We start from the raw sequence: 27,302 nt of genomic DNA, 5'->3' as shown, positions 1-27,302 counted from the left end.
ACTTCCTGGTGCACTCAATAATTGTGATAACTAATAGCGCTTTGGGAAGAGTCATCCTCAATCCGGAGGCATCCGGACGGCTAATCAAATGGACGACCAAGCTGAGCGAGTTCGACATTCAGTATCAACCCCGAGCGGCGATCAAGGCTCAAGCCTTGGCCGATTTCGTCATAGAAGTCCAAAGTGACGAGCTGGCAGCAACATGGCAGATATATGTGGACGACTCGTTCACTCGGCAGGGTAGCAGAATCGGCATACAGCTTATCTCACCGCGGGAGGACCGGATGCAACTGTCCGTTCGGTTGGACTACCGAGCCACTAATAACGAAGGAGAGTATGAGGCGCTGATAGCCGGCCTACAGGCAGTTCAGCACGTGGGAGCAGTTAAAGTCCTCATCCACTCAGACTCCTAGCTCGCCGCCCAGCAGCTATCCGGGGTATTTGAGAGAAGCAACGCCCTACTAAGGCTTTATGCAGAGGCTTTCGAAAAACTGAAGGCCAACTTCCAAGAGGTCATTATACAGAAGATCCCCTGATCGAAAAATCAGGCGGCGGATGAGCTAGCAAAACTAGCTAGTTCGCTGATGCCGATCGTCATAGGTCAGCCGATCGAACAAGTCTCGCTTATGGTGAATATCGACCAAATGGAAGGAATAACCTTCCCAAGCGACTTGAGGACAACTCTGATGTAGTTTCTACTTTCGGGAGATACACTCGCCGATCCGGAGAAAGCCCCCTTATTGAAAAAGAGGGTTGGGCAATTCACCATGATCGACGACCAGCTTTACAAGATAGTCTTCTCCGGGCCCCTCCTCAAGTGCGTCGGATCAAAGGGCGTCGAGTACATTTTGAGGGAGGTGTACCAAGGCTCCTGCGGAGGTCATCTGGGCTGCCGTACATTAGCCCGTAATATACTCCTGGCTGGATATTTCTAGTCTACCCTCCAGGAGGATGTCGCTCAAATGGTGGCCACCTGCTTGTCCTGCCAGAAGTATCACAATCTACCGCATCGACCGATCGAGGAAATGCAGGCGTCCACGGTATCATGCCCTTTCAACCAATGGGGCATGGATATCGTTGGATCATTTCCAATGGCGACCGGTCAGCGGAAGTTTCTCCTCGTCACGGTCAACTACTTCTCTAAGTGGGTGGAAGTCGAGCCGCTCGCAAGAATCATCGAGCATATGGTCATCAAATTTATTTGGCAGAATATCATTTGCCGGTTCGGTATCCCGCGTCGACTTGTATCTGACAACGGAAGGCAGTTCCCCTGTCAGAGACTCAGAGAGTGGTGCGAAGGCTATGACATCTAGCAAGCCTTGACCTCTGTGGCCTACCCCCAGGGCAACAGGCCACTCGAAGTTGCCAATCAAAAGATCCTCAGAGTCTTACGTGCTCGGCTAAACCACATTGGAGGCAGCTGGGTCGACGAGCTCCCTAGTGTGCTATGGGCTCTTTGCACGACTCCAAAGGAGGCGACCGGCATGACCCCATTCCATTTGGTATACGACGGAAAGGCAGTCGTGCCCATAGAAGTCAGAGTAGAGTCTGATCGTGTACAACATTACAATGAAGGCAATGTCGAATGGAGGCATATGGAGCTCGACTTGTTGGACGAAACACGTGTTAAAGCAGTCGTTCAGCTAACGGCGTATCGGCAACGGATGAAGCAAAACTACAACCGGAGAGTAATCCCAAGATCCTTCCAGGTCGGCGACCTCGTCTGGAAGAAAGTGAAGCCGGACGGTGATGTCACCAAGCTCGAGGCCCCATGGGCAAGGCCTTTCAAGGTCGTGCAGCAGCTCCTTTCGAGCGCCTATTATCTGGAGGATAAAGAGGGGAGGCAGCTCGAGAGGTCATGGAGCACGAACCATCTTCAACCCTACATGGCTGGATAAGAGGTGCGCGAGTGAATATTGTACTTTTTGTATCTTTTGTATGTCTCCCGAACGTAGGGCAAAGTTTGAATAAAAAAGCAAAGGCCTTAAGTGCATCTCCCTCAACGGTCGAGCGACAACCTTAAACCCGAGTATACATCCAGCGGCGACGTTAAACACGGGTTTACATCAAATTATCGAGCGGCAATGTTAAACCCTTGTCTCCATCGACGGTCAAGCGGCGACCTTGAACCCTTGTTTCCATCGACGATCAAGCGGCAACCTTAAACCCTTGCCTCCACGGATGGTCTAGCGGCGACCTTAAACCCTTGTCTTCATCAGCAGTCGAGTGACGACTTTAAACTCGAGTCTTCACATATTCTTCAACAACGGTCGAGCGGCGACCTATAACCCAAGTCTTCATCAACAGTCGAGCAGCGACTATAAACCCTTGAGTCAGAGACTCCCGTGTTAATCGACCAAGTTTGAGTTATATTAGAGTCATGGGCTCTAGAAGTCGAGCGGAGACTATAAACCCTTGAGTCAGAGACTCCCATGCCGATCGGCCGGGTTTGAGTAATATTAGAGCCACGGGCTCTAGAAGTCGAGCGGCGACTATAAACCCTTGAGCCAGAGACTCCCGTGGCAATTGGCCTGGGTCGAGTGGTACTGGTCATGGATCTCCCCCGTTTAGGGTCGAGTGGTCATTCTCTTATCTCCCCCGTTCAGGGTCGAGCAGTCTTCAACTTATCAGAGCATCTATCTCCTCCGTTCGGGGTCGATTGGTCTTCCTTGGTCTGGAACCAGCATACGGGATTCCTTGTCTCCCCCGTTCGAGGTCGAGTAGTCTTCAAAAGTTCAGTGAGTGGGCGAGCGTCGATGAATAGCCAACCGTGAACCCGAGCTACTCAAAAGCTCAAAGTCTTCAGAATATAGCGATCGTTCGACGCTATTCTTTAGAATACTCCCAGGGTCGAGTGGGAGATCGTGGAATCATGGACTCTGAATACCAGAGGGGTCGATCGGCAGATAGAATAATTATAAACGAGACCACGAGTTCTTGCAAATAATCAAAAGGAGTTGAAAAACAAACAAGGAGGTAAAGCTCGTCCTAATGGATGAGCATGCATTTAAACTTCAAAAATTTTACATCTTATAGGGATGCTCGACCTCACTCAGGAATGCTCGGCCTCACTCAAGATAGTCCAGGACATTGTCAGGCAGAGCGACAATGAGCTTGTCCTGGCTTATGACATTACTGGTCAGATCGACCGACAGATGACCTCCCTCTCGGAGTTGGTCAATCATCCCATCAATCGGCAGATCAAATAGCCGGAGAGCCCGGTCAGTGACCTTGTTGTTGAAAGCATCTGAGCGGATGTAATTCTTTTTCATTGCTTCGAATCGACTCCGCTCAGCGTCTTGGTAAATCTTCATAGCCGCCCGAGAACCTTCCAGCTCATCCTTAGCGGTGGCCAACGCTGTATCTCTGGAGGTGATTTGGCTGTGAAGGGTCGTTTCTTCGGCTGAGCCACTGTTCCGCTCGGCCACCAAAAAGTCTTTGGCCTCCTTGAGCTTTTAGGCGAGGGTCCGGGCCTCTTTATTCTTCTCGTCAAGGTTGGCGATGACCCGGTTCTTCCGCGTGTTGGCTGACTCTATCTTATTGTCGAAAGGGGTGACCTACTTGTTGAGCCGCTCCAGCATCATGGCCTAACTGATGCTCTTGGCCCATTCGGCCTCAAGTAGTTTGTCGCTCTTCTCCAGAGCGGCCCGCAACTTGGCCACCTCGGCGTCTGTTTTCTCCTGAGCGACGGAGGATTAGCTGCTCGACGCCTTCAGTTGCTTTACTCCCTCCTTCAAAACGCAAATCTGTGGCACATGACCAGGCTTTTCACCCAGTACTGCGGACAACAAGCAAACATAAGTGTCTATCGGGAGTGAATTATGCAAATGTAAGGTGAAACTTACCCCAGTGGGCATTTGGGTGTAGCTGTTCGCGAGTGCGACCGGAGGCATCATCACCGCACGAGCTCGGGTGTCCTCCCAGATCTTAGCGAGCGGTCCTTGGTGTAGGATTGTTGCGGCCGGCTAGGAGGAGGTTGTTGGATAGCCCTGTAAACACAAAAACAAACAACCCTTTCTCGAACTCTTTAAGCTAACACTTGCATAAATAAAGCAAAGTAGTAAATTAAAAACATAAAGAACGAGACACAAGATATTTATTTGGTTACAACCGATGTGGTTGTTAATCCAAGGAAGTTGAAAGTACTAGAATACTCCTTCAGGCGGAGAAGCCTCTTACAACGTTGACGCGCAGAAACAGAAGCTCAACTACAACTTTAAAGTACACAAGCGTTGAAATTAATTACTTGGAGTTCGTTGAAAAGCTTCTGGACCAAGGCTATATTTATAGCCTTGGTTGGGGCGCCTAGAGGGTTCCGGGCGCCTTGGGGAGGATAAAACTTTATCCCCCAACGTTCAGATCGCGTTTGACGCGATCTGGTCAACAAACCAGGTCCGGGCGCCCGGAATGGTTCCGGGCACCTTGGGGAGGATAAAACTTTATCCTCCAACGTTCAGATCGCGTTTGACGCGATCTGGTCAACAAACCAGGTCCGGGCGCCCGGAATGGTTCCGGGCGCCCCGGGCTGCTCTGGGCACCCGGAATGGTTTTGGGCGCCCCAGAGCCTAAAGTCAATAGATGTTTGACTTTTTCATCCGAGGACCACTGCTTCGGTTCAGTTCGCCTCGGTCTGGGTCTTCAACTTCGGATCCGCTTGCTTGGGTGATTTCTGCCATTCAGAAAAGGGCTCACCCGAACCCAACTTCCGGTCTTCTCGAGCAGGCTTCCCTCCGGCTTCTTGTCTCTCGGAATCGCCGCGTGTTTCCTTCTCGTCCACCAGCGTACTCATCCGCAGTTTTCGTCCCTCGGTCGCACCCCGTGCCGACCTTCTCGCTAGCTGCGTCTCTTTCTCCCCAAGCAATCTTCCGCTCCGGCTTTCGTCCCTCAGAACCATCGCACACTTCCTTCTCGTCCGCCGGTGTACTCTTCCGCAGCACCTCGTCCCTTGGACGCACCACGTGTCATCTTTCTTGCTAGCTGCGTCTTCCGCTCGAGTACCTGTGCTCCTAAGCTCTTGCACACTTAGACACAAGGTTAAAAACAACACAGGACCTAACTTAACTTGTTGATCACACCAAAACAACCTTAAGGTTCCAACAATCTCTTCCTTTTTGATGTGAACAACCCAAGTTAAGCTAGGGTCAAAATAGACATAAAATAAAACTAACTTAATTTACAATTTAAGTGCAAAAAGATATAAAAATTAAATTTAAAAAAACTTGTTGATCACACCAAAACAACCTTAGGGTTCCAACAATCTCCTCCTTTTTGATGTGAACAACCCAAGTTAAGCTAGGATCAAAATAGACATAAAATAAAACTAACTTAATTTACAATTTAAGTGCAAAAAGATATAAAAATTAAATTTAAAAAAAAAATTAATTTTCAATTGCAATACCGTGCAACAAGATAGAAAATTTAAATTTAACAAATTAAATTTAACAAATTAAATTTTCAATTTCTACCTCTCCCTAGACTTATACTTTTTCTCCTCCCCCTTTGATCACATAAAAAAATTGGGGTTGCAAGAAAAATCTAAGGGTTACACTTAGAAAAACTATAAAAATCTATTTCAATGATTTTCTGAAAAAATTTTCTAAGTCAAGGAAAATTTCTAAATCAAACATAACTTTTTGAAAAATTTCTAAGTTTTCGTCATCAAGAATTAAGAACTTTCTAAACTTTATGCAAGAAATTTTTTTAAAAAAAAAAATTGAGAACATTTAGAAAGAATAAAAAAACTTTCTAAGCATTTATTATTATTATTATATTTTTTTTAATTCTAATGCTTTTATCAGAAAGTTTTAAATTTTCATTTCAATTTATTATAATTTATCAAATCACACTTTTTCATATTTAAAGCGACTAATATTAAACATGCAAAAAATTGTATCATGTTAATTAGTTTGTCGAGATTCTTTAATCGACAAGCTATTTCTTTTAACTTAATATTTTTTGTTATATTTTGAATTTCTAATTCACAAAAATATTTAGATAATATAAGTTCTAATTTGATAAAAATTTTCGACAACATTTCTAATTTGCAAAATTCGTTCGACAAAATATTTTATAATTTGCAAAAATATTTTGACAACATAAATTTTAATTTGCAAAAATCTATTGATAATGGATTTTCTAATCCGAAAAACTCTTCCGATAATATCTCTAATTTGCAAAATTTGTTCGAAAAAATGTTTCATAATTTGCAAAATTTATTCGATAGAAGATTTTCTAATTCGAAAAACTCTTTCGATGATTCAATTTTTAATTCGCAAAATTCTTTCGACGACATTTCGATTGATTTAACTAATTGTTTAGAAAGTAGAGATCATACCTGACTTACCTTGTCAGCTGTTGACTCTCCCCCTGTTGAATTGCTTTCTTCTGAAGACTCTCCCCCTTTATCGATGCTCATCTCGGATGAGCTTTCTTAATCTTTAGATGGGTCTTCCGCTATGATTGTTGTTTCGACAATTTCCTTGGACTCAGCTTCGACTTCTTCTGATTCTTCATGAATCTTCAAGAACTTTTCCGAAAGTTCTTTTGCGCTTTTGTATTCTCCGATTCTGTCGAGATCTTCATCTGGTATTACGGTTAGAAGATGAAATTCTGCCCGACCGTTTGCCATATACTCGTTACGTTGCTTCTCATTCCAGAGGCGTTTATCGAGTTCTTCTCCATTCGTTGTCTGTGGTGCTTCGAAACCAGATTTCAATATCAAAGAAATACTAAAATCTAAATTTAAATATACCTTCATTTTTTGTTTCCAACCAGCAAACTCCCCCTCGAATGCAGGTGGGTAAACGCTATCTCCGACCATCGTTTTGTTGCTTCAGACGGCGGTTAGTCTTGTTGGTGCAACATTCCTCAGGTCAAGGTTGACCTGGTTGACCAAGCTTGAGTCTTGGTTTGGATTTCGATGTTTGACAATGCAAGGTTGATTGAAGAAGAGTCAAGTAGGTCAAGGATGACCGGATACTTGACTGGGAAGTCCTAACTGGGATGTTAGGCAGGAGAAAAATCCTGGTGAGTGAAGCCAGGTGAAAGTCCTAGTGAGTGAAGCTAGGCAGATGGAAATCCTGGTGAGTGAAGCCAGGTGAAAGTCCTAGTGAGTGAAGCTAGGCAGTATGAAAATCCTGGTGAGTGAAGCCAGATGAAAGACCTAGTGAGTGAAGCTATGCAGATTGAAAACCCTAGTGAGTGAAGCTAGGTGAAAGTCCAAGTAGGTCAAGAGAGTGACCGGATACTTGGTATGAAAGAAAATTCCAAGTGGGTCAAAGGGATTGACCGGACACTTGGTGAGGGAGTCCTAGCAGGTCAAGGGAGTGACTAGATGCTAGGCATGACGTACCAACAGGTTAAGTTTGACCAGATGTTGGTTTGGGAGGTTTGGGACTTGGTTTTGGGCAAAAATCAAGCTCTGGATCGATCAGTGGATCGATCCAGACTTTTCCCAGCGAACAGAAAGCCTCTGGATCGATCAGTGGATCGATCTAGAGGTCCCAATCGATCAGTGGATCGATTGGGACGCTGCTGGTTCGCGCGATAAATGCTGGATCGATCCGTGGATCGATCCAGGCATTTTCTCCAGAGCACAGAGGCGCTCTGGATCGATCCGTGGATCGATCCAAATCCTCCCCGATCGATTGGGAGTTTTTGAATCAATCGGGATCCGACCGTTGCGTCATATTTGAGCTGCAGGCGTGCGATGGTTGCGGTATCACTTCACAGATTCATTTCAGATCTTCACCATCTCCTCCACAACTCTTCTCAAGCTCGAGATCGCCAGTTCTTGAAGGTTCTTGGAGGCTCTTCCAAGTCAAGAGGCGGATCAAAGCAAGAAGAAGAAACTAGGGTTAGGGTTTGTGCACTCATTGTAAGCTTGTAAGCTTGTATTTCTCTACTACCCTTTCTTCTTCTTGTATTGAGTCTTGTAGGGCTTCTCTGCTCTTGGTAGTTACCATAAAGGAGAGTTTCATTAGTGGAGGGTGCGTGCGTTGTGTGGATCCTTGGATTAGTCACCTCCCTTGGAGGTGGATACCAAGTAAAATCCAAGTGTTAGCGTGTTTGTGTTTGTTTCTTTGTATTTCCGCTGTGCATCCTTGAAGAAACAAGCAACGCCGAGCAACGAGCATGCGAAGAGCTATTCACCCCCCCCCCCCTCTAGCTACTTCTAGGTCTAGTGGTCAAGCCAAAAATACAAGGGAAGTTATCCCTAAGAGTATTTTTGCAACAAATGTGACTAAGACTTCTAAGAAGTCTAAGAAAGTCACAAAGAAGATTACAAGGGAAGCAATCCCTAGAGTTGACCTAGAAAAAGTGACCAAGACTTCTAAGAAACCACACAAGGTCACTAGGAAGGTATCTAGGGAAGTTATCCCTAGTGAATACCTAGAGCATCCAAGGAGCACCAATAGGTTTTGGGTTCCTAGGAGCATTTTCTCTATCCCATAGATGGGTTAGAGAGTGTCAACTCTGAGAAGAAGGGTAGTTAACCCAACTTTGAAGAAATTGACACTCAAGGAGCATTTTCAAGGTTTTTGTTAACCTTTGAAAATGAAATGGATTTATTGTTACTCTTGGAAAGAGTAAAATGTGCTATAAAGGAAGAAATTTGAGATGACTTTAAATGGCACAAGAAATCAAGTGTTAAGAAATACCAAATTGGGACTTTGGTATTGTCTTAGGAATTTAAGGCAAATCTAAGCCTTAATTTAAAGTGATTACTCTTATGGGAAAATGAAATATGCCAACATTTGAGGAATGTTTTAAATTTTTAATTGGCATAATTAATTCAAGAGATTAAAGAAATGTCAAGTTGAGTTTTGGCATTTTCCTAAGGAAATTGGGCAATCTAGGGTTTATGCTTTAGGATTAGCTAAGGGTTAAGGATATTTAGATAGATAATCTAGGTATATTTTAATTATGCAAAATCTTGCCATGTTTGGTTGCCCATTATATGCCATGACATCAGGTTTTATTTATGCATTCATGACTTATTATGAAAAACTCAAAAATACCATGTCATGACATACATACATCATGTAGTTATAGGAAATTTTCTTCTGAAAATTATTTCTTTTTGATGTATGCCATAACATTATCATGCATTATGTTATTTCCTTAAAATTAAGGACAAATGGCAATTATCATCAAGTGGCATACCAAATGACATCCTAGGTGGATGGTCAATATCCACAAGATGACTAGATAAATATGCATGAACCCTAGGTTAGAGCAAAACCAAAATTAATATCTCACAAAGACCTATAAGATGACTTGTATGTGTTTTATGCACAATAGATACAAGTGAGATGTTAGGAAGACGAACAAAACTCAACATGCTGAGTTAGTGCATTTCCTTGAGTTTTAAGTTAATCAAAACACAGTTATGTGTTTTCCCATCATTGGGAAAGCTAATGTACAAGTCATGTGCATTAAGCCCAAGGAACATGGTGGGATATTGGTTTTGAAAATGTTTTCAAAATAATTTTGGAAAACCTTGGTGAAGGCTATCTTTTGATAGTAATCACTATTGAATAGTTAGACACAAACTTGAAGAAAACACTAAAGTTTTTGCAAGTTCTCAAGTTTGTGTCAATCTTTGAAAATATGATATATTTTCATAGAAAACTATTTTTCCATGATAAATTATACACTAAATAATGTCTACACGAATTTTTACGATTTTTGGAATTTTGTAGAATTTTCTAGGGGTTTCTGAAATTGGCTGAAATTGAATTTCAGCAATTTCAGGCCTCCAATCGATCAGTGGATCGATTGGAGTGCCTCAATCGATCAGCCGATCGATTGAGAAGGCATTTCTCGCGAGCAGAAGCTCGCTGGATCAATCAGCCGATCGATCCAAGAAGATTGAATCGATCAGTGGATCGATTCAGCAGGGTTCAATCGATTGGAACCCAACTCCAATCGATTGAAGATGCTGATTTTGGCTGGGAAAGCTTATTTTCAGCATTTTGAACCTATTTTAGTCTAGGCAACCATTCCAAACCCCTGAAAATATATTTGTATACATAAAAAGGGTGTTTTCGTGTGGAAAACAAGGATGGATTGGTTAAGGAAGGCTAAGTTGAAGTTTAGGTTGAGGTTTGTTTCAAATTTTGAATATTTAAACCTCAAAACTTCTAAAATTGGGTTTCCTAAAGTCTTAGGGATTCCAAGTCATTGTTGGTGCAATGATAGAAGTTACCACAATGTCTTTAGGGGAAGGGACTCTTTAAAGACATAAAAATTATTTTTCATGAACCTTGGAAGGTGGTTAACTTTCTGTTAAGAACACGCTCAAGATTGAGCGTTTGAACGTTAATGGGGAGTGGATATCCTCATTGTTCACGTGGTTCAAGTGGATAATGCTCAAGGATGGGCATTTGTCTACATTGAGGAAGAATGTAGGGTTAAGGATAAATGAAGGGTATGAGACCTTCATTTGGGTCATTAGACCATGTTAATGCTCCAGAGCGAGCATTATTTGAAAATGAAGGGAATGAGTCCTTCATTATCGTGTTGGTTACAACGAGTGAAGTTGTGAACAACGATGAGCAACTCTTCAGGGGGAGAGTTTTCAACAATGGGGCATTTGTTGAAGAGTGCCCAAAATTGAGGCACGGGTTGTTGTGTGCTCAAAGATGGGTTGATGTGTGCCAATAGGGGGAGAATGAAAGGGTGTAAGTAAGGCTTTTATCACCTAGAGGGAGTTTGCCCTCTTAGGGGGAGAATGAAAGGCTTAACTTATGTATTCATTACCTAGTGGCATGAAGAAGGTTTAGGCTATGGGATTAGCCTAACTTACATGTGGTATTGTAAGTGATAGTGTTGGTATTGTCAAACATCAAAAAGGGGGAGATTGTTGGTGCAACATTCCTCAGGTCAAGGTTGACCTGGTTGACCAAGCTTGAGTCTTGGTTTAGATTTCGATGTTTGACAATGCAAGGTTGATTGAAGAAGAGTCAAGTAGGTCAAGGATGACCGGATACTTGACTGGGAAGTCCTAACTGGGATGTTAGGCAGGAGAAAAATCCTGGTGAGTGAAGCCAGGTGAAAGTCCTAGTGAGTGAAGCTAGGCAGATGGAAATCCTGGTGAGTGAAGCCAGGTGAAAGTCCTAGTGAGTGAAGCTAGGCAGTATGAAAATCCTGGTGAGTGAAGCCAGGTGAAAGACCTAGTGAGTGAAGCTAGGCAGATTGAAAACCCTAGTGAGTGAAGCTAGGTGAAAGTCCAAGTAGGTCAAGAGAGTGACCGGATACTTGGCATGAAAGAAAAGTCCAAGTGGGTCAAAGGGATTGACCGGACACTTGGTGAGGGAGTCCTAGCAGGTCAAGGGAGTGACTAGATGCTAGGCATGACGTACCAACAGGTTAAGTTTGACCAGATGTTGGTTTGGGAGGTTTGGGACTTGGTTTTGGGCAAAAACCAAGCTCTAGATCGATCAGTGGATCGATCCAGACTTTTCCCAGCGAACAGAAAGCCTCTGGATCGATCCAGAGGTCTCAATCGATCAGTGGATCGATTGGGACGCTGTTGGTTCGCGCGATAAACGCTGGATCGATCCGTGGATCGATCCAGGCATTTTCTCCAGAGCACAGAGGCGCTCTGGATCGATCCATGGATCGATCCAAAGCCTCCCCTATCGATTGGGAGTTTTCGAATCGATCGGGATCCGACCGTTGCGTCGTATTTGAGCTGCAGGCGTGCGATGGCTGCAGTATCACTTCACAGATTCATTTCAGATCTTCACCAGCTCCTCTACAACTCTTCTCAAGCTCGAGATCACCAGTTCTTGAAGGTTCTTGGAGGCTCTTCCAAGTCAAGAGGCGGATCAAAGCAAGAAGAAGAAACTAGGGTTAGGGTTTGTGCACTCATTGTAAGCTTGTAAGCTTGTATTTCTCTACTACCCTTTCTTCTTCTTGTATTGAGTCTTGTAGGACTTCTCTTCCCTTAGTAGTTACCATAAAGGAGAGTTTCATTAGTGGAGGGTGCGTGCGTTGTGTGGATCCTTGGATTAGTCACCTCCCTTGGAGGTGGATACCAAGTAAAATCCAAGTGTTAGCGTGTTTGTGTTTGTTTCTTTGTATTTCCGCTGCGCATCCTTGAATAAACAAGCAACGCCGAGCAACGAGCACACGAAGAGCTATTCCCCCCCCCCCCCCCCTCTAACTACTTTTCGGTCCTAACAAGTCTTTCTTGAAGAGTCTCGGCTCTGATACCACTTGTAGGACCGTTGCGGCCGGCTAGGAGGGGGTTGTTGGATAACCCTGTAAACACAAAAACAAACAACCCTTCCTCGAACTCTTTAAGCTAACACTTGCATAAATAAAACAAAGCAGTAAATTAAAAACATAAAGAACGAGGCACAAGATATTTACTTGGTTACAACCAATGTGGTTGTTAATCCAAAGAAGTTGAAAGTACTAGAATACTCCTTCAGGCGGAGAAGCCTCTTACAACGTTGACGCGTAGAAATAGAAGCTCAACTACAACTCTAGAGTACACAAGCATTGAAATTAATTACTTGGAGTTCGTTGAAAAGCTTCTGGACCAAGCTATATTTATAGCCTTGGTCGGGGCGCCTAGAGGGTTCTGGGCGCCGTGGGGGGATAAAACTTTATCCCCCAACGTTCAGATCACGTTTGACGCGATCTGGTCAACAAACCAGGTCCGGGCGCCCGGAAGGGTTCCGGGCACCCTGAGCTGCTCCGAGCACCCGGAATGGTTCCGGGCGCCCCGGAGACTAATGTCAATAGATGTTTGACTTTTTCATCCGAGGACCACTGCTTCGGTTCAGTTCGCCTCGGTTCGTGTCTTTAACTCCGGATCCGCTTTCTTGGGTGATCTATGTCATCCGGAAAAGGGCTCACCTGAACCTAACTTCCGGTCTTCTCAAGCAGGCTTCCCTCCGGCTTCTCGTCTCTCAGAATCGTCGGGTGTTTCCTTCTCGTCCACCAGCGTACTCATCCGCAGTCTTCGTCCCTCGGTCGCACCCCGTGTCTACCTTCTCGCTAGCTGCGTCTCTTTCTCCTCGAGCAATCTTTCGCTCCGGCTTTCGTCGCTTGGAACCACCGCACACTTCCTTCTCGTCCGCCGGTGTACTCTTCCGCAGCACCTCATCCCTCAGACGCACCACGTGTCGTCCTTCTCGCTAGTTGCGTCTTCCACTCGAGTACCTGTGCTCCTAAGCTCCTGCACACTTAGACACAGGTTAGAAACAACACATGACCTAACTTAACTTGTTGATCACACCAAAACAACCTTGGGGTTCCAACACTTGGATGATGATTTGATACTCGGGGCCACGAGACCCAGCGCTCGGCTTGCTAGATTCTTTAGTGGGTAGATGGAGGATCGCCGTTATGTGGCGTTGGCCACTTGGGGCCGATTGCATCGAGGCCGCCAACCAGATGGGCGAGACGCGGACGTCGGTCAGATGCCGGACTTCTGAACCTTCGAGGGCTTCGAAGGTGGCGGCATGAAGGCCATTGGAGGTGCGGCGAGGGTTTCCTGCGGCAGCTCATCTAATGAGGGAGTCCGCTCAGATGATGTAGAGACCGCAGTTTCTGGAATAGGGGTCGAAGTCTCGACCCGCTCGACGGTCCTCACCGCCGAGGAAGCGGAATGCGACGAAGGCTCCGCACGACGCCTTTTTCGACGAATCAACGGCTCTCCTGAGGAAGCCGAGTCGGACGCTCCCTCAATGTGGACGAACTTCAGTCGCTCGGGAGGTCGTTGCGAACCCTCGGTCATCCCTTCGCCCACCACAACGGGCGTCTCCTCGATCTCGCCGATCGGATCTTTATGGGAGCCAACCGGCTGCAGACCGCGGTTCGCCAGTCCTTCAATAGCTACCGCATTGATCGTGACATCCTTGAGTTTCGCTTTGCCGACCAGACATGCTCGCAACATGACTTCGGCTGCAAAAGAGAAAGAAAAATCAGTTAGCATTAAAGGAAGAATTAAAGAAGCTTCATACCTAGGCTGGTCGGCAGCCGAGTGCGAATCGGACTTAGTCCAAAGATGTACAGGACACCCTGACCGACCAACATTGAGGCAGCGTGCAGTTAGCCCGATCGGCTCTTGTATCACTTGAGAGCCGGTTGAGGGGCCAGTTCGAGTTGCAGTTGGTAGAGAAGTCTGGCCACTCGGGAAAGAGCATAAAGAAGAAATACTCCCTCCAGTACTTGTTGGAGGTCGACATTTTATCAAAGAAAACAAGACCCACTTGAGATTGGAAAAGAAATATCCCCGGCTCGGACAATTTGGGATAAGAAAAATAGTGGAAGACCTGGGGAGTAAGGGGGATGTCGTGCGGATAAAACAAAACAACAACGTCGCACAACAGTCAGAAGGAGTTCGGCACAAGTTGAGAAACGGAAATGCGAAAATATTTACAAACTACCAGAATGAAGGGATGAAGGGGAAACCATAGACCAGCGATAAACTGATCCCGGAAGAAACAGACACAGCAGGTTGGTGGAGAATTGAGTTGATCGGACGGAGAAGACAAAACGATGTGATAGTTAGGAGGAATTTCAAAAACATCTCGTAGGCTCTTAGCATCGCCCCTGTCAAACCTAGACTCCATGGATGTGTAACAGAGTCCAGAGATAGAGCCAAGCGGCTGTAAAGAACTTGTCATTGCAAAAACCGAGAAAGGCGAAAAAAAACTACTAGAATGTCGCTGAAACAAAAAGAAATGTCGAAAAAGATCGAAGGCAGACGCGATTGGGAGAAGGCTTACGGGAGAAAGGTCATCGGGGAAGCAGGAACCGAGGAGCGTAACAGGGGCACAAGCGGAGCGTCGCCGGAGAATGAAGGAAGCACAGGAGCAGAAAGGTCACCAAAAGCACTCGACGAAGGCAAGTGTAGAGAAGAAGACGATGCCGCAAGCTTATAAGCCTAGGGCTCGGGTGACCGGGGTCGTTCGATCTAGGTCACGTAAACCCAAGCCAAGATCTCACCGTTGAATTCAAACCGCCAAACGTCCTATCACGCTTGTCACGTCAGGCGTGCGGCGGCATCGGGCATAGCATGTGGCGCCTCGCCATGGGTCGGCATTTAATGACGGCATGGAAGCGCGCTCAACCTTAATGTGCAGAGATTTGCACGATTTCCAAGAAATCTGGGTGGCGTCAACCTGGCTCGCGCTCGACCGAAGTAGCCCAAGGAGATTTTTTACAAGTGCAAACCTTTGTTGTGCCGATCGGATGGGGGAGCTTACCTACAACCGAACGACAAACTTCAACAGTTCGACCGGTAGGGTGACGTCGCCTCTCGAGCAGAAACCACATAGTGTCAAAGGTCAATCGGGAGGAAATCTGCTCAGACAATTGTCCAGTTAGTCGTACTTATAGCCTCTTTCGACTAGACTTGAGGGGGAGGATTGTGTAATGCGGTGATGATGAGGGGCCCTACCCTTCTACCATGGTGGAGGTCAAAGGAGGTCAAAGTCAAGATGGTCAAAGAGTGGACGATATCGGTCGGTCGGACGAATCATGCTCCGACCAGGGAGAGCGTTCTGACCCGTCGTCAACTTCGACATGGGGAGCATTCAAACAACCGACGCTTAAGGGAGAACGACGCTCAAAAGCCGAGTCGAGCGGCTACCCGCTCGGCCTAGCAACAGGGCATGCGGATAGCGGAATTACGGCCGAGCAACTATTCTGCTCGGTTGAGCAACAGACACAGCGGGCTATCTTTTGACATCCTTTTGGGAGCTAGTGCCGCTAATAAGCGACATGGTCAAACAGAGGATCGTACGGCGAAAGCTTCCACTGTTACTTCAGAGATATGCTCGACCCGTTAAGGTACTATGTCAGGGGCACTTTACTGACAAGTCTTTTCAGGAAAAGTTTTGAGATACGTGCTTTCCTTGGGAAGCGTGCACACGTGCTTCCGGAGCTCTATATAAAGGGGGGTCCAAGCATCGGCGAAGGTATGCGATTTCTACTGTTGCGCTACAGTCTTCTTGTTGCTCTGCTTACTGCTTCTTTTCATCTCCAGAGACTGACTTGAGCGTCGGAGGGTCATCGCCGAGAACTCCTTCCCTGGTTCGGCACTGACGTTGTTTTTGTTACAGGTCGGAGCAAAGTCCACAGGAGGTCAACGGGAGCGCCACATTCGCAGCATCCATCTCATCGCGACTTTCGGACAAGATCAACTGGTATTATAAATTTTTTTTTTTTATTGAATTCGTCACTAAATTTGAGATCTCGGTCTAGTTCTTATACGGCTGAAAAATCTTTAAATTGGCGACGAATTCCTGATTTATCGCCAATTGATGATGAATTTTGCGGCAAATATAATCTTAGTGACGAAATAGTTGTGTTGCTAATTTAGGGATATTTATTTTTATCGTAAATTTTGTTACTAATTAGCGATGATTATTATTTTCGTTACAAATGTCATTGCTGATCTATGATGATTTTTTTTTCATTGCTAAATTAAATTTTTCCTTTTTTCTTTTTAGTGTGAATCACTCATTGACTTCTTTCAGCCTAATAATATCATCATTTTGCTGCTAACCATTTTGTAAATGAAAATTTGAGAAGGACTCCGCAACCAATGGACTTTCTATTTCTCCTTCTTTTCCGGGAAATGACTGTCAGTAAATCCTAATCGATTAAACCGAAATTAAATATTTTTTTGGGCAAACTGAATGACTGAATTCAACAGATAAAAATCGACTAAATAGGTCAGTTATCAAATTAATCATCTTTTTTAATAGTTCATATTGAATAGTTAAGTGGGGAATCGAAATTTTAGAGATTTTTTTAATCATGTATTCAATATATAGATTGATTTTTGGCATGGAAATCGAAATGATAAAAATATCAATTAAATTAATTGGTTATTGAATTAATTAAATCGATGGGCTCCGTTAGTCAGCGCAGTTTAATCGATGGGCTACTTCTACACTGCATCCGTGGAGCATCCGTGGAGTACAATATTTTATTGATTGCCATAATACAAAAGACAATGTCCTTTGCGTATACTTAATTTAAACATGTGCATATAATAATTATATACGATAAGATTTCAAAGGTTTTTATAGAACCGTACGATTATCGTACGATCCAATCCCGAGCGATCTAATCTTGATTCCAAATCAATCTAACGTAAATCACGATTCTACAACTTTGCTATATAGGAGCTAAATATGGAGGGATACTTTGAATGTGATATGTTGACCCACATCGGCGACACTATTCAGTAGTGACTGGTGGATTATTCTCTGGTTGAAAAATGAAAAGTTTTACATTCAGATAATTGGAAATGTGATGAAGAGCACAAATCAGTGGATCATCCAAACATTGTACTTGCAGATTACTGAAATTGTGCTAAATAACCTGTATTTACACAAATGAACTCAATAGCATTGATCATCTGTGTTGAACTTGATAACAAACGTTAGATTCATTTGAGTCTCCATGTGAAAGTGTTTCAATCAAGGGCAGAGAGCCACATGTTAACCTACCCGAACTTTCGCCACCTACCCCAACTTTAGCCCGGGTCCGATGACATTGAGGAAGGAAAAATATGAGAGGGAGAGGAAGATAGCCCGGGAAGAACGTGTGAGAGAGAGGCCAACGGCTTTTTTTCAATTGAACTTTCAATAGCTAAAATAATCAATATTCATAAAGCACAGTCTTCGACTCACCATTTGCATTCACAAACAATGTGAAACTTTTCGATATTTTTTTTTCCCGTTGCAACATCTCTAGCTTACTAACCTTATTTGTCAAGAACCAAAAACCAGTCATGGCTTGTTCTTCAGCAACCTGGAAATTGATCTTGTGGTGCTAGGCGTGGTCCGGCAGCATCCTCTGATGAACTAGCACCGTATTCGTGCCATCTTTTAGCAAGCAAATCGAACCTCTTCTCACTTGTGTATTCTGGTTGCTGCCAGGACAAAATCACATAGGCAAATTAGGCATGGCAACACCTCTGATGTTAAATCATGTAACGCTTAATAAAAGCTCTAAATTCACATCTTATATTAAGTCCATGGTGTCTGAAATGAGATGGAAGATCTAAAATAATCAAAATTCATGAGCACAGTCTCTGACTCATTCACCACCATTTGCATTCACTGACAATGTGAGATTTTTAGATTTTTTTTTTTCCCTTTTGTAACATCACTAGCTTACTAACCTTATTTGTCAAGAACCAAAAACCAGTCATGGCTTGTTCTTCAGCAACATGGAAATTGATCTTATGGTGCTAGGCGTAGTCCGGCAGCATCCTCCAATAAGACTAGCACCACATTCATGCCATCTTTTAGCGAGCAAATCGAATCTCTTCTCGTTTGCACACTCTGGTTGCTGCCAGGACAAAATCAGATGGTATCAGACGCACAAAGGCTTTTAGGCATGTAAAAACCTCTGATGTTAAATCATGTAACACTTAGCAAAGCTCAAAATTCACATCTTATAGTAAATCCTATGGTGTCTGAAGACTGAAATGAGACGGAAGTTATCGCATATTCAAATATCCCCAACGCAGAGGTCACTGCCTTTCGAAATCCCACAAGATTTTGTATGCATTTTTTAGTATACTATGTACAGGGAACTTAGGATAAGCCAATAAGTAATATGAACACGACAGGTATCCCTTGCAGTAGTGTTTTGCGACTTACAAATTAAAGATAAACTCACCAGCCATTTTTTAGCTCTGCCATCCCACACTTCACCACTGTTTGGATAAACAGCTAATAGTTTCTTTGTTAACTGAAGGAAAAAATGAATGAAAATGATCATAATAAAATATGAGAAAAAGAGAGAAAAATAATCAAGAAAAGAATAAAAAATGATAAAGACAGATGACTTGAATTACTATTAAGGATGAGAAGATGTACTATTGACGAACCTTTTTGAACTGACGAATGAGATTTTCTACAATGAGTGGGGATGCACAATTTATCCCAACAATGCTGACTTTTTCACTTGTATTCAATATGTCAAGGCAATCTTTAAAATCCTCTCCAGACGACAAATGCTCACCATCCATAGAGCTGAAACAGATCCAAGATGGAATTTGGATGTTTTCTTCATCGAGAAGTTCGGTTATTGCCTGCACATAAAATGACATTAAAACTGTGAATCATCGCATACCTTTTAATTTAGAATAAAATACAGCTGGTGTTCATTAATACACTATGCATCCAACTTTAGTATATTGACACTTTTCCTTGTTTTGGTGCTCTACACAAAAAAAGTGCAAAGACCTTTTATCTCACAGGACTTGGCTTTCTCCACAAGAATAATATGTTAGAGAGGAGGCTAGTCCACATCTGAAACTTTTTAACAAAATCTATATCAGCGGTCGACATTCCATATATGAAGATGGATCTATCTGGAAGGTTGTGCCTCCTTAAGTTCCTCTAGTTTTGGAGGGAAAAACAGTTTGTTTGTGACCAAAATAATGTTCAATCAGAAAGATGTATTGAGAATCAGAAAACTTTGTGAACATAATTCAAACTCTACTGAGTAATTCGTGTCAGATAGTCAGTAACAATGCAAACAACATGAGAAGAAAAAATTAGCAGACCTGTGCTTCAAGCTTATTAGGAATGGTTTCAAATGCCAATAGATCTGGACCAGCATCTACAAGAACTTGCAATCGCCGCCTGTGAAAATCTTTAAGTTTTTCCAAGTCAACGCTTGGTCCATAATTCCCGCTGTAATTTTGAGATAACATATCCATTAGAGCGAGATTATACCCAAATAATATGGTAAAAGACACGAATCTTTCTAATATTCTATAAATTGAGTGATGCAGGAAAATAGACTCGTGACTCCATTTAGAATTTGGATGTATAGCTTGGGCCTATGAAGGTATAGGTAACAGGCACATAATGGCTTTTGCTCATGGGTTAATCTACATCCATGCCTCTCAGTGATGGTTTAGGGCTTATGTGAAGTTAGTTCGTTTTACCTAAAAGCTGATAGTATTGATATTAAGTATCATTCTAAATGATCCTTGGTTTCCACGTTCATATTAATCAGTCCCCATGAAGTGAGAAAGGAAAAAACAAATCATAATACATCCATGACATTTAACTAAGGTCAAACTTAGCATGATTTGAAAAGAAAGAGCAATTTGTATGTTCTATATATAGGCTACCTATATTCCGAACCATCTGCAAGATAAGCCCCATAACTCCCGATTGAAGCCGCCACCAGAGCACAATTGTAATTGCTTTCTTCATTCTGCTGTGCAAGCTTCCAAAAACTGTCTCGGGCTTCTAGAGCCAATTTGACACTTCTTTGAAGTAACAACTCTCCTTCTTCAAGGGACATCCCTCTTGACAAAAATCCAGGGATGGTTGCCTGTAAAAGAGAAGCAACAAAAAGGAGTGGGACCTCAGCCATATTATTGAACCATATATCCATATACCGCTTTGCACCTCAAATACTAGGAAACGAAAAATAAATCTCTAAGGGATCTAGAGAGTGAAGACTATGTTCTTCATCTTAAATGAAGATATTGCTGGATGTGATTTTGAATGGAAAAGTCTCATTCTCCCTATAGTAGGCAATACCTGAAGTTAGCTGAAGCTCTAAGATCCACATGATCATTAAGTTTGCAGCATAATGTAGTGCTAATGTATCTTGTATGTTTCAACATAAACTGGTGGATAACAAAAAGTTGGTTCATCTTGTAGCACATTGTACTTTGATGGAATTGCTTTAGGTCATGGGTTCTTGGTTTCTTTGTTCATTTGACTTGGATACTTTCTCTTATGTTTATTTTTAAGTTGGGTCATGCTTTCTTCCATCATGCTACTGGATTATCAACTTCATGAACTCAAATTATGCTCACAATTTCAACATAACGTTTTCTAGATATTAGACTTCTTGTTTCAGGCTGAGCATATAGCTATTCCTTGTTTCTGTTAAGCTGGGAAATTTATAACAAACTAAATGCATATATTGCCAGTATATTTTCTGTATATCATAAATAAAGATGACCAGTGAGTATTAGTCATCAACCAATAAATAATATCTTAAGGCAATGCTTGCTAAAAGTCTGATGATACCAGGAAAAGATATTAGTGAGTTTTCTCAAATGTCTGCTACTGGCAATAGTTACACAAGCCATAGAATTTCATATCATGAAATTCTAGCTTGGGTACTCAAGGGGAAAGACAAGAAGATTATTTCAAGGTAATAACGTGACTAATCAGGAATTGTATCCTAAAAGATCACATGGAATACTGAAATTGGTAAGAGATTAGAGGAAAAATAGTACAAATACTAAAAAAGACATCTAATAGAAGTTATTGATTACAATTTTGTTTCGCAGGTAAAGTTATTCAGAGGAATTATCAAGGGGATATAACATGAATTTATTTTAGATCTTGGAATGAATTTTATTGGATTGGTTAGATATACAAGACATAATCACAGACATGCTGAAATAGTTTATGATATATCTTTGCATATCACTCAAGTATGAAGAAGTCCAGACATTTGCAGGTAATTCACTCAACCAGTAGATCACATACCTGATAGGATGAAGTCACCAGGATATCTGCACCTGCTTCAAGATACTGAAGATGAACCTGCATGCAGTTAAAATGAAAGGTGATCAATAAAAAACCTGCATGCAGTTTCTGAATTCATCATTCCTTAAGATAATTACATAGTTCTCCAATAAAAAACCCAGATTAAATGCTTGGATTGCCAAATCTTCTTTCCTCTTGTCTCAACAATGCAGTAAGATTTTCAACTAACTTGGGTAAGTCGATCTAATAAGTGACAAATCCATGTTTTTCTGACAAGTACGAATAATAGCCAATAGTTTTGACTGGCGATAATCTTAAACAAAAAAAAAAAAATCCTTGAACAAGATATCCACAGTTTGTTCTTCCTCTTAACCCATTTACAATGTCTTCCTCTTTCATTGGATTAACAATCTTATACGACAAAGCAATAGAAAATTGTCTTTTTAAAAATAAATAAATAAATAACAAACCTCTACATGATCTGTCTTTGCATTCCAAAATGTTAATATGCTAAATGAATAAATTTACAGAATAAGAAATGAAGACCTGTTTGATAAGGTGCGGATCTCGTATAAGGCAGAGGGCGCTCCAGAGGGGATCATTGAAGACCGCACCGAGCGCCTCCAGCTGCGTCGCCAGGCCTCCGTCGATCACGGCGACGCCGCCGTTTCTCGCTATCAACTCCTCTACCGCGCCAGCTTCCGAACCCATCCCCTTCTTCGCCGCCCTGCCGTCTCCAAATCCTTCAACGCGAAACCACTAGGCGGTCTGGTCGCTCGAATTGGAAAGGCGGTGGAATGAAGCGAATGGGTAGGTGAGAGACTCAGGGTCTTAAAGACGAGGAAAGGACAACGATAGGTTTACGTTTTGACAAATCCGACGAATCCGGTCTCCGAACCAGGCCTGGGAAACAATCCCGGTTCGTCCTGAATCTGAACTCGAAAAGAGTCCAGGTGAAGGTTAACGTTTTCTCTTTTTTTTGGAAAATCTAATTACTCTGGCTGTCGATGAAAACAAATTTTATATTAGTTTATGTCTTAAATAAGTCGAGGGGAGGAGAGAAAACAAAATAAATTATTGAAATGATTATTTAAATTTAAATTTAAATTTTATTTTATTTATAAACTTAAGTTTGATTTATTTAGATGTATATTTATTTAATTATTTAAAATGTTCACATCTTCAATTAATTGATTATAAACTTAATATTAAAGGTCTATTTGATTTAGTAAATCCATAAAACGTGAGCATTACTTAAAATACCTGATGTAAAAATTGAATTGCTTAATAATACATTTAGCCTTTGGCCTCTTACCAACACACCAAATCCTAGGGTTGGTGAATATTATTAATGAAAATAACAATTTATAATCTTTATTTATTAGAGTCATAATGGCATATCAATATGATATCATTCATCTTAAACAATCCAATATTATCTGTCCCACGGTAAAATATAGACAAGTAAATTATAAAGAACATTTTATTTTAATACAACTATTCTTTACATAAAAGATCAAACACTTAATAAAATATTTTACGTAAAAAATTGATCATAAGATCTTAGAGAATATAAAAGGAGTTTATTTTTTATTTTTTTTTAAATAATATCTTTATTTTAACATATATATATATATAAAGGCATCTAAATAAAGTCATGTTTACATTTTTTTCTTATATCAACTAAATCAAAGTTCGGAAGCCCTAAATTCAAGCTCCAAAATACAAACAACAAAAAGTATATAGCCCTTCCAATTCAGAATCTTGACGACCCGAAATCCAGGAACTATCCTATTGTTCAAACTAAAAGCAAAAAACAATGGTTTCTAGGCAAGTTGTAAGGCATTTTTTCAGAAAAGACATAGTTTCAGAAATTCTTCCTTGGGACAAGCGCAAGAACCTTGGCTAGTTTCTCAACCCAAAGATGATCATGACCCTGCATTTAGAGTCGACTTTGTCTTTTCTCTGCTGACCCTGTTAAGAACAAAAAGTAGCTGCATTAACAGTCTTGAGTGGTGAACAATCATAGATATCATGAGCACTGGGTTCAACTCAAGGACAAATTTATATGCAGTTCTATTGATAAACATAATTTTACATGTACTCTTCATTAGAAAATTTCTTTATTTTTACTCCCTAGTTTAATATATTTATCTAATTGCCCCTGATATTTAAAGTATAAAAAGTTTAAAAATAAGTAAAAATCCTCTTAAATTCAGTACATTAAACTAGAATCTAGTATATTTTCTATCAAATTGAGTACGATTCTTTTTTCACCTCAATTGGATGGAAAATATACTAAATTTTCTTTAAATGGTACTCAATTGGATGAAAAATATACTAGATTTTCTTTAAATGATACTCAATTGGATAAAAAATATACTAAATTTTTTTCAAATGGTACTGAATTTAGGAAGAATTATATTAAATAGGAAAAAAATTGTACTCAATTAAATAGAAAATATACTCGATTCTAGTTTAAAATGCTGAATTTAATATGAATTATACTCATTTTTAGACTATTTATACCAAAAAAATATGAAAGATAATTTTAATAGAAAATATACTCGAATATACTAGATTTTATTTAAATGATACTCAATTGGATAGAAAATATACTAAATTTTCTTTAAATGATACTTAATTGGATAGAAAATATACTAGATTTTATTTTTACATGGTGCTGAATTTAAGAGGAATTATATTAAAACAGGAAAAAAATATACTCAAATTAATATAAAATATACTCGATTCTAATGTAAAGTGCTGAATTTAAAAGGAATTATACTCATTTTTAGACCTTTTGTACCTAAAAATTTGAGGGGCAATTAGGTCACAATATTTGCATGAGGGAGTTAAAGCAAATGAAACTTTGCATACAGGGAGTGGAAACAAAGTTTTTTATGGGTGGGGATTGCATGCAAAATTTAAGTTGTCATTGGAGATTTTTCTCTACTTTACCGTCAACTCAACACTACACTAACGAGCCTAATAATGTCAAATAAACACTAATGTTTTAAGGATGATTTTTCATAATTTTTTGAACAATTGCCGACTGAAAACTATTTAGTACAACATTGAATATAGCATTCCAAATCATAGGGGTGTCATGGGATGTTATTGAAGACTATGGGAGACTAAAAGGCGTGTAGAGAAGAGACTTTTCTTCTTGTAAAGAGTTTTCTTTTGGTATCTAGAGAGTATTAGTGATATAGTGGAAAATTATCGATTTCGTTGATTCACACGCGAATATCAAAATTGACTATATCAGTTGATTTGTGCTCGAATATCGAAAATAATCTTTTAAACTTGTTGATTCGAAGAAGAATTCCAAGAAGTAGGAAAATAACGGCTTTGCCAAAAATTGAATTTATAAAAAACTATCTTCAAAACATGAAACAGAACACTTATATAGACTCATACCCTAAAACTCGAAGAAAGGAAAGAAATTCTCATATATGAACCTTAATTCCTATCTTTTAAAAAAAAAAAAAAAAATTTACCCAAAAAAGAAATTTCTTAATAGAAATCCTAATTAACAAAATAAGATATTATCATAGATAAATCTTAACCCATATATACTAGAAATACCAAAAATACCCAAAATATCATAAAAGCGAGCATTACTATTGATACGGTTGGTAATGGAGGGGCCCATGAGAAAAGGGTTGGAAAAGTCAAGGTCATATGGCGGTCAAAAGTCAAGAGGACGTGGTGGTCAATAGTCAAGGTGATGTGGCAGTCAAGGGTCAGGCTGACGGGGCGGTTAAAGGCAAGCAGGGGTGATAGTCAGAGGTCAGGCAGGCTGGTCGATCAAGGGGGCAAAGCCGTCGGAAGACGAGGGAAGACGTCAGGCGGAACACAGGTCACGGGTCGGCATCGGCAGGGCTGATCAGAAGCAGCCCGAGCTACAGACCTGCGGTTAAGGGCCAGGAAGTACAAAGCGCAGGATGCAAGTCGGGATCGGCAGAGCCCGAGCTACAGCCCGGCGGTTAAGGGCCAGGAAGTACAAAGCGCAGGATGCGAGGCGGGAGCGGCAGAGCGAAGCAGAGGCCAAGAACGGGAAGTACAGGTCACGGGTCGGCATCGGCAGGGCTGATCAGAAGCAGCCCGAGCTACAGACCTGCGGTTAAGGGCCAGGAAGTACAAAGCGCAGGATGCAAGTCGGGATCGGCAGAGCTAAGCAGAGGCCAAGAACTGGAAGTACAGGTCACGGGTCGGCATCGGCAGGGCTGATCAGAAGCAGCCCGAGCTACAGACCTGCGGTTAAGGGCCCAGGAAGTACAAGCGCAGGATGCAAGTCGGGATCGGCTATGCAGAGGCCAAGAACTGGAAGTATAAGCCAATGGGTCGAAAGCGGCAGAGCTGATCAGAAGCCGCCCGGGCTACAGACCTGCGGAGGAGGGCCAGGAAGTACAAAGCGCAGGATGCAGGTTGAAGATCAGCGTAGCTGTGTCTAGACAGCTAGGGCTGCAGGTCTGCGAGTTGGAGGCCTGGAAATGCGAACCACAGGTGCAGGCGGGTGCAGGGACACAATGGATGGGAGGAGCTAAGTAATACGATTGTGGAGAATCTCAACGGTCCGTCGAGGAGAGTCATTACATATCAACAATGCGGGCGAAAGCGGAGGTCCCTGAAACGAAAAGATGCCCTCATAACCAGTAGTAGCCTGCCAGTTGTCCCCCACTACAAGACAAAATCCATGTACGAAGGCGGAGGTTCCTAAACGGAAAGATGCTTGCACGACAAATAGCAGCACGACAGGTGTCCAGAACTAGGGGACAAAGCCCAGCGTCTAACGTTTTTTCTGACAGGATGGCAGGCTCCAAAAGGAGGAGGGCATAAAAGGCGAGAAATCCCTCGTATGCAGGTACGCGCACACACTCTCTAGTCACTTTTTTCCATAACTTTTTTCCTTCTTCTTGTCTCTGTTCTTTCTGGGGGAAAAGGACCTGACTTGAGCATCGGAGGGCCTGATCCGGGGACTTTTTCCCTGGGTTTCGGTCTCTAACGTGAGGGGGGAGATTGTCTGAGTGTGTGCAGGGTCCTGTAGCAGCGTCAGCCACCCATGGGAGCCGAATCATCTTCTACGACCTTCCGTCAACCATCGGGACACCTCGACCGGCCTCCGTCCGACTCAGCCTCCGGACGGGATCAAATTTGGCGCCATCTGTGGGAAACACAACAGCCTGTTCTGGAACGTGAAGATGGATGACGTCGGGAGGTTCCCTACTATTATCATAATCCCGGAGGATCTCGATGCACATATTGTTTTCTATCCTCACTCCATCGGTATTCGGGAGTCGAGGGATCGAGTGGAATTTTAGCTGGCTGACAGGTTAGTTTTTCCGTTATGTTTTTTCCCTGACTCCACGGGTATTCGGGAGTTAAGGGACTGAGACAAACCCTTAGCCGGTTGACATGACTTCCCGATCAGGTACGATTACAAGCTCTGCTTTCTTTTTACGATTATAGGAACTGCTATATTTCTCTGATAAAAGAGTAAGAGTCTAGTTCCTTGATCAAAGACTAGAGCCTTCAATTTCTGATCGGACACTAGGGGCCCAGCTCCCCGCTCATACACTTGGGACACAGCTCCCCGCTCATACTCTAGGGGCACAACTCCTCACTCATACACTTGGGACATAGCTCCCCGATCATAGACTTGCAGTACCACTTCCCGATCAGGATCTAGAGGCCTCGCTCTTTGATTACAAGCTAGGGACCTTACTCTCCGATCAGGGAACAGGGGCCCAGTTCCTCTATCATGTGTGCCACAGGCTC

The 27,302-nt window shown here is 42.3% G+C and overlaps 1 protein-coding gene across 1 annotated transcript; it reads right to left on the bottom strand.

Moving 5' to 3' along the window:
* Positions 1-17,531: 17,531 nt before the first annotated feature.
* On the bottom strand, positions 17,532-22,316 carry LOC122042245 (homocysteine S-methyltransferase 1-like). Its single transcript, XM_042602258.1, has 8 exons — positions 22,065-22,316; positions 21,519-21,575; positions 20,135-20,340; positions 19,559-19,688; positions 18,878-19,081; positions 18,667-18,738; positions 18,164-18,333; positions 17,532-17,911 (listed from the first exon to the last, which is right to left on the bottom strand). The coding sequence occupies exons 1-7, from the start codon at positions 22,227-22,229 to the stop codon at positions 18,190-18,192; spliced, it is 978 nt and encodes a 325-aa protein (XP_042458192.1). The 5' UTR covers positions 22,230-22,316; the 3' UTR covers positions 17,532-17,911; positions 18,164-18,189.
* Between the last annotated feature and the right edge of the window lie 4,986 nt (positions 22,317-27,302).

This window comes from Zingiber officinale, chromosome 2A (genome assembly GCF_018446385.1).
Source record: "Zingiber officinale cultivar Zhangliang chromosome 2A, Zo_v1.1, whole genome shotgun sequence".
Lineage (NCBI taxonomy): Eukaryota > Viridiplantae > Streptophyta > Magnoliopsida > Zingiberales > Zingiberaceae > Zingiber > Zingiber officinale.
This window is presented reverse-complemented; position numbering and strand designations above follow the sequence as displayed.